We start from the raw sequence: 7,294 nt of genomic DNA, 5'->3' as shown, positions 1-7,294 counted from the left end.
TCCCCGACCCGCACCCCCCCGGCTCCCCCCATCCCCTCAGTTCTCCCCTCACGGATCCCCCCGCTCCCCCATCCCACCGTGTCCGTGATCCCCTCCGTGTCCGGTGTCCCGGCACCTTTCCCCCGACCCGCCCTCAGTTCTGCCCCCGGACCACCGAGCGCCCCCCGGGCCTCTGTGGGGTCTCACGAACACCCAGCACCTCACCGTGTCCTTCTGTCCCTGTCCCTCTGTCCTGAGCCCACCGCCTCGGGAATTTCCCTCAGCGTTCCTCGCCGCTCAGCACGGCTCGTACGACACCCCAAGCTCCCTCACCCATGTCCTGTCTGTTCCCCCGTCCTGGGGGATTTCCTGTGTGTTCCGAACTCTCTCCTTGTTGACTGCTGTCTTCTAAGTCCCTTACTTGAAAACGTGTGTGTAAACCACTGTTACATCCATTAGTGGCTTGAGTTTGCTTTCCTTTTTTTATGCTGGCTTTTTTTTTTTTCCCAGTGTTCTTGGATCAGATTGTGACTCTTCAGGCACTGATTTAAATGACCCCTTTCCTTTGCTAATATGCAAGAGGTACCTGCCCCCAGTGCCCCCACAGTTCGTGTGCCACTGATTTTACATGATACTTCACTGAATTGTCCTTAACCCAGTGTGTTCTCTAATTCCATGTGGGTTTCTGAAAGATTTTTCTTCATTTTGTGGTGCTTTGGCTTCTTTCCCCTTACGTGCCAGAACTCGAATACTGCTTGGTGTCCTTTGTAGCAGTTCTCCCCATGTTTTCATTATTTTTGACTCCCATTTTCCTCTCCCTGATATCTCCCTCTCTTTTGCCACTTGCCCCTATTTCCTCTGGGATTCTCGAGCTGGGGGGGCTGTGACTGACTCAAACCCAGAGCCTGGGTGCTGATTGTGTCCCCCGTGCCCCACAGGTTGGTGACATGGCCACGGATGTGGCCGAGCCCGTGGTCCCTGAGTGCAGAGGGGACGGCAGGAGCGGAGCCAGGTCCGACGCCGATTATCCCCTGCGAGTGCTCTACTGTGGAGGCAAGTGCTGGAACAGGGACATCCCTGGGACAGGAGTGGCAGCACACAGGGACAGGAGTGGGAGCACACATCTCTTCCTGCAGGAAGCCATTAGCGCAGAAAAGCTCTGAGCATTAGTATGATGGCGAGAAATGGAATAAATTAAACTGTACTGTGTTTGGAAGTGTTCTTTACTCGTTCCGTTTGTAGTTGTGTGGGTGAGATTTAAAGGGAAGTAAGTTGTCTCGGCAGGTGTGTTTTTAGATATGAATGTCATTCTGCTTCAGGCTGGAATAGAGTGGGAAAGAGCCCTGCACAGTTGGTTTGGCTGTCCCCTCTTTGGGACATTGGCAGCTCTTGGAGAAGGGAAAGCTGACCAAACCACCTGGTGCTTTGTTCAGTGTCTCCTGTGCCTCAGGTAGAAGTGGTGTTTTGTTCTGTAGCTTTTCCCAGCCTTCTCCTCCCCTTCCCTCAGTGACTGGCAGCTCTTGCTGTGAAGGTCTTACCCTAATGCAGAGCATGTGAGCACAGGTCTAATTAGAGAGGAATTAAAGTGTGGAGTGGCAACAATAAAGAAATGTTTTTGAGTCAGTGTGTGGTTATAACCAGAAGTTATGTAAGAACCCATCCCTGACTTTGAAACACCATTTGGAATTTAATTACTAAGGCTGTAAGTAAAAAGTAAAAAATTGCTTTTGTAATCTGTTCTTTTTTTCCCTCTTCTTTCTCCAGTCTGTTCGTTGCCAACAGAGGTGAGTTAATTTTTGTTGTCCAAATTTCCTTCTGTCCTATTATGCCCTATTTTGGTGTATTTGTGATGTATTTTGTCATTCCTCCACTAACAACATTCATATGGCTTTTCTCTAGTACTGTGAATACATGCCTGATGTGACTAAATGCAGACAATGGTTAGAAAAGAATTTTCCAGATGAGTTTGCAAAACTTACAGTAGGTAAGAGTCTTTTCTATTTTCTAACTGATACGTGTCCTTGGACATATTTGGAAATATCTGAGCTTGTCCACTTCTGATCTCTTTCCTTTTCCTGCTGTATCCTGTGAAAGTTAATGCTTTGGAGGCTCTGAAATGAGTTTTATAATGTCAGAAAACACTAAATAATCCATTTATAGTTGAATCCTGCCGTAAACATCCATGCACTTATTTTCCATCAGAGTTAGTTTATTGGATTTTGTGTCTTTCCAGTCTACAGTGGATGGCTGGAGGAAAGGCCATTAATAGTGGGGAACTTATTTGTTTGCATTTGGAGTTTTAATATTAACATTATCATTAATTTCTTTCTCTCTGTGCAAGAGCCTTTATTGAAATTGTCACTGTAGCTTGGAGCTGAGGCTTTTCTGGAGTCTAATTTGCACAAATACTGTAATGAAGATGTAACATGCATCAGTCAAAAGGCTGCTGCACTTCAGCATAATTTACTGATTTATCAAAATATCACTTTAATTACTTTCTGTTCCTACAGGGCTGTGGGTGTTTGATCACTAATTTTGTTCTTTTTTCCCTTCACTCCTTTCTGCTGCATTTAAGAAAATTCACCTAAACAGGAAACTGGGGTTGGAGAAGGCCAAGGAAATGTGGGCGGAGGAGAAGAAGAGGAGAAGAAGAAGCAAAAGAGAGGCAAGGTCTAAATAGTTGATTGTGGTACTGATTTCAAAGCAGTTTGGGGCATCCCTTTCTCACCTGCTGGTCTGGAGCAGGGCACAATTCCTTGCATTTTGGTGGTTAGCCCTGGAATATAGGGAATATATAGGGAATATCTTCCTCCCTGTGGTCTGTGCCAATGGAAATGTTGGAGAGGAGGGACAGGCAGAGAGAGGTGACCTGCATCCTGTCACCACTGTCACACTCAGGGAGCAGCTCCTCCCAAGCTGGAATCAGCTGGCATTTCTCCCAGAATGCTGAGCTCTGTTGAGCAGCACTTTATGGGCTGCTTGCAGAGTGGAACAAAGGCTGCTCCCCTCTGGTAATGCCTCATGACTCTGCTCTGCCTTTGTTCCTTCCACCTCTCTGTATTCACGGAACAGGATTTGGTTTCGTGCTTTAAAATCTGTTACCTGTGTCTCCATTAGCAGCTCTGTCTTCTCCCAGCAGTACTAATGAAAAACATTCTCAAAACTCAGCTTTGGAAGATATAAAGTTATGTGGAACAATTTAAACACACTTTTATCTTCAATCGTTGGAGCTCTTTCTGCTGAATTAATTAACATGCTTTCCACCATAAATCAGAGTTCTGGAGCTGTTAATGTGTATTTGCCTGTGCAGTGTCAGTTGTGTGTAATGCTCCAGAAATTATGGCTAATACCTAGTAAGTTCCATATTTTATGCCACATATATTTTTGTTTTATTTTTTGTATCTTGGAAACCAGTTTAATTTACCTTCTCAGCAGGCAATGTCTAGTGACAACAGTAATTCATGTTCTGTAACTTGGGTGCTTTTCCCAGAGATTGCAGGACATTTTATTTCAACATTAATTTGTTGTGAGGTGTGGGTATGATTAGTTTTCAGTCTGGTGTTTGGTTCTAAAATAAGTATTTAAAATATTTGGTGATTTTTCTCCTAGAATCTAAAGTTTCATGAAAACTTGCAGCATGGTGTTAAGTAGGATGGTGTAAGAGTGACCATAAGAGTGTGAGGGGAAACAAGCACAAACTTCATGAGACACTGCAGAAACTCAATGAAGAAATTTAAGGCAGAAATTTGCTGTCTAAAAATTATCAGACACCAGTTTATAATAAAACAGAATTGAAAGTGCTGTGTGTTAGAAACAGAAACAGCCACAGGGGTTGGTTTACTTGTCATAAATTCTTTAGGTTTTCATGCTGAGAAGGCTCAGAAACATGAAACTTTGCTTACCCTGGAATAACATGGTGACTGTACACGAAGTTAGCTGAGATCTTAATCTGGCTTGAAGACTCCTGATGAGTGGAATGTACATTTTGCATGCTTTACTCTGACTCAGAAATGCCTGAAATGGGGAGTGTTCCCACCGGCTGGCCTAGGAGCAGGCAGGAGAGAGGTGGGGGGGGTTAAATGGAGTGGGGGCGGGGTGCTGTGGCTGGCTGCTCTCACAGTGTGGCGTTGGCTGCTGGCTCACATTTCCCTGTCTGGTTCACTGTGGGGTCGTGCCCCGGTGTCCAGAACTTGATCTGCTGTTTAACCCAGCAGCCTGGGCCAAAGCAAGACCTTGTGGCCTCAGGAAATGGGCATGAGCAGTTTGCTTTGCCTCAGACACAAACCGTGAGGATGTTAAAATACTTGTGGGAAATATCAAAGAAAGATTTATTTCTAGAATTATGTAAATCTAGACCGAACACAGTGATTGGTAAAGTGTGGGGAAAAGCCCTTTTTTTGCTGATTGTAGTGGGGGTCTGCTGTGCAACCTGTGCTTGAATGCACATTTGACATGTATATATTGTTATTCCCCATAATACTGGACTTTGATGGTGTGGGATCTTTCTTAAATAATAGTAAATCTCAGACAATGTGCAAAATACATTTTTGTTTAGCAATAGTATTGGGGAGTTAACAGCTTCTTTGTTTATAGGGGCAAAATCTGACCTTGTATGCTTTTTTCTTTGATGAACTATGACATAATTTAATTAATCATGTAACCTTATGCTCTGTTTTAAAGGTGGAAGGGGTCAGATAAAACAGAAGAAGAAGACTGTACCACAGAAAGTTACGATAGCTAAAATTCCCAGAGCAAAGAAAAAATACGTCACAAGAGTGTGTGGCCTTGCCACATTTGGTGAGTTTGGGTTCTCCTGGTATTAGATGTGCCTGCCTTTAATCTCATGATATTTCTTCTGGTTGTATTCCACTGGGGAATCTGCTTCCAGCTGTAGATGGAAGTCCCAAGGTGCTTTTAGCAGTTCCAAGGCTAAAAGTACACTGACTTCCCACAGGGATAAATTATTAAGGCACTTATTGCTGTGATTTTTCAGACAAGGAGGGTTACAGGTTTTTTTGAAACAGGGTGCAGACTCACCTCAAGAGAGCATGTAGAGGACATTCAGCAATTTCTACCTTGAAGCATTTGTAGATCAGTAGAGTCAGATGTTTTGGGTGTAAACAACAGACTTGGCTTTCAGTGGAAACTCTAGCAAAGCTTCAACTGTGAAGTGCCACTACTTTTTCAAGTTAAAACAAGATTTTGGCTTTAATCTTGAGAAGATATTTTTATGACAACAACTGTACTTAAATTGTTCATTTTCCCCATGGCAGAGATTGATCTTAAGGAAGCACAAAGGTTTTTTGCTCAGAAATTTTCCTGCGGTGCCTCAGTAACAGGAGAAGATGAAATCATCATTCAGGGGGACTTCACAGATGACATTATTGATGTAATCCAGGAGAAGTGGCCTGAGGTAATAAACCTTTCTTTCTCTCAGGAAGACACACACTTTTCCACATTAGCCTGTGATTTACCAATGATTTTGGAAAAGGGATTCATCTTTGGCAGCACAGATTGGTGCACAAAAATAAAAGAGCAGTTGTTGCATTCCCACACTAGAGTGAGGGAGGCCTGTCAGAATAAATGCAGCTGTCAAATATCTGTGCCTTCTTTGTGACCATTTCTTAACAGTGAGTGTCTAAGTATTCTTACACTGCCATCCTATTTTTCAACACCTCATAAAATATTGCAAACTTAAAACAAACAAAAAAGCCCCAAGCCCCACACATTTGTGCTTCAGAAGAGATCAGCCAGTGTGGGTTGGACTGACATTTAAAGCTGAGAGTTGTAATTGCAAGGGTTTTCTCTGACTCTCCCTTGTCCTGGCATTTCCCAAGTGGAATTCTTTATGGTTTAACTCCATAGGGCTGTCTTTATTCCCAGCCCTGCAGGCTCAGCTGTGTCCTGTAAGCACGTGTCCCTCACCCAGGATTTACAGCAGGGGATCTGGAATGGGGCTGTTCACTTCTGCCACACTTCACTACATTTACAGGGTGTGCATTGAAGGAGGCATGTGAAGAGAAAATACTTAATTTGCTGTGTTGTGGCTTTTTCTCCCTAGGTGGATGATGACAGCATTGAAGATCTTGGAGAAGTCAAGAAATGATAGTGGAGGACTACCTTTATTTAATTATATGGTTATAAATGATATAGCAAAAGTGAGGCTTCTAAATCCATTTGCTCTGCAGTGAAACTGTGGAGAACCCATGTCCTTGGCATTCTCACTGTTCTGTATAGGCTGCTTGGTTTTCTTTTTTGTTTTTGGGGTTTTTTGTGATATTTGCCAAAGTTAAATTGGGGTTCTACCATGCTTAAGCATGAAGTAGATTTAAATAAAATTACTGTTCCTCACTGAATAGTTTCTGAGGTTTTTTACATCTGAGGTTTTTTACATCTGCTTTCCTCTACCTATCTTATGGGAAAATAAGAATTGAAGGCATTAAAAGTTTGTTTTTCATCTGCTGTCCTTTCTGCTGAGCTTAAGTGAATAAGGCATGTGGCTGATGTTGACACTTTTACCACTCATTTACCTGGAGAAAATTTTAGAAATCGGAATGGAACAAACATTCTAAAGGTTTGTTAGAAATGAAAGAACAGTGAATCCTGAAGTGGTCATTCTACATCCCTGCCAACTGAATTATTAAGTGGAAACACTGAGAAATCTGTGAATATGACTTAAAAATTTATCCTATTTTCATAATTCCAAAGATCTCCTAACCCTGCTGGGCTTCTAGGTGAGGCAGTTATAATAGGTTTATGCTTTTAACCTGCTGCTCATTCAAGAATGGTAGTAATGAACACAAATTAACAGTGAGCACTACTCCACAGGCCATGTTAGCAGGAGGGGTGGGGTGCCAGCTCTGCTGTCTGTACTCCCACAAACAGCCTCGGGCATCAATTTGGTGCTTTTTGTTTCACTGTTCCATTTAATAACAATAAATGCTCCCTGGTGGCAGGGTCCTGGAAGTGACCTGTTCCTGTCACTGCAGAGCCTCGGTAAGCTGAAAGCCAAGGGGGTGATGTGTCAGACGCTCTGTTCTCCTCCTGTAAGGTTGCTTTTTTCAGTGATTTCTATTTATAAACCATGGGTGTGTCTGGACAGATAACTCCATCCCTGTCGTTGGAAATAGTGGCTCTCAAGAGCGGCCTGCATCTCTACAGTCCTCCCATTTAACGCTGCACAGGGAAGTTGCCCCCATTCCAGCCTGGTTCTTACTCCATCCCTTATTAACAACATTATTAATTATCACATTTTTCCAGCAGCTGGAGCCCCGGGGTGAGGAGGCGGCCGCGGGATTCGACCCCGCGGCTGCAG

The 7,294-nt window shown here is 43.5% G+C and overlaps 1 protein-coding gene across 1 annotated transcript; it reads left to right on the top strand.

Annotated features, from left to right (window-relative positions):
- Window positions 1-795: 795 nt before the first annotated feature.
- DENR (density regulated re-initiation and release factor) lies at window positions 796-6,337 on the top strand. The gene is made up of 7 exons (XM_005424013.2): window positions 796-1,032; window positions 1,744-1,763; window positions 1,879-1,963; window positions 2,555-2,644; window positions 4,660-4,776; window positions 5,253-5,392; window positions 6,041-6,337. Exons 1-7 carry the CDS (start codon window positions 927-929, stop codon window positions 6,083-6,085), a joined length of 603 nt encoding a protein of 200 aa, XP_005424070.1. The 5' UTR covers window positions 796-926; the 3' UTR covers window positions 6,086-6,337.
- Window positions 6,338-7,294: the final 957 nt, after the last annotated feature.

The sequence above is a fragment of the Geospiza fortis genome, unplaced genomic scaffold, assembly GCF_000277835.1.
Source record: "Geospiza fortis unplaced genomic scaffold, GeoFor_1.0 scaffold145, whole genome shotgun sequence".
In the NCBI taxonomy this organism is placed as follows: Eukaryota; Metazoa; Chordata; class Aves; order Passeriformes; family Thraupidae; genus Geospiza; species Geospiza fortis.
This window is presented reverse-complemented; position numbering and strand designations above follow the sequence as displayed.

Bases quoted from the DNA above. Each gene is read 5' to 3' on its own strand.
- DENR (XM_005424013.2), top strand. From the start codon at position 927: ATGGCCACGGATGTGGCCGAGCCCGTGGTCCCTGAGTGCAGAGGGGAC. The intron at 2,645-4,659 runs GCAAGGTCTAAA...TCTGTTTTAAAG, and splicing joins GAAGAAGAAGCAAAAGAGAG to GTGGAAGGGGTCAGATAAAA. The intron at 4,777-5,252 runs GTGAGTTTGGGT...TCCCCATGGCAG, and splicing joins GTGTGGCCTTGCCACATTTG to AGATTGATCTTAAGGAAGCA.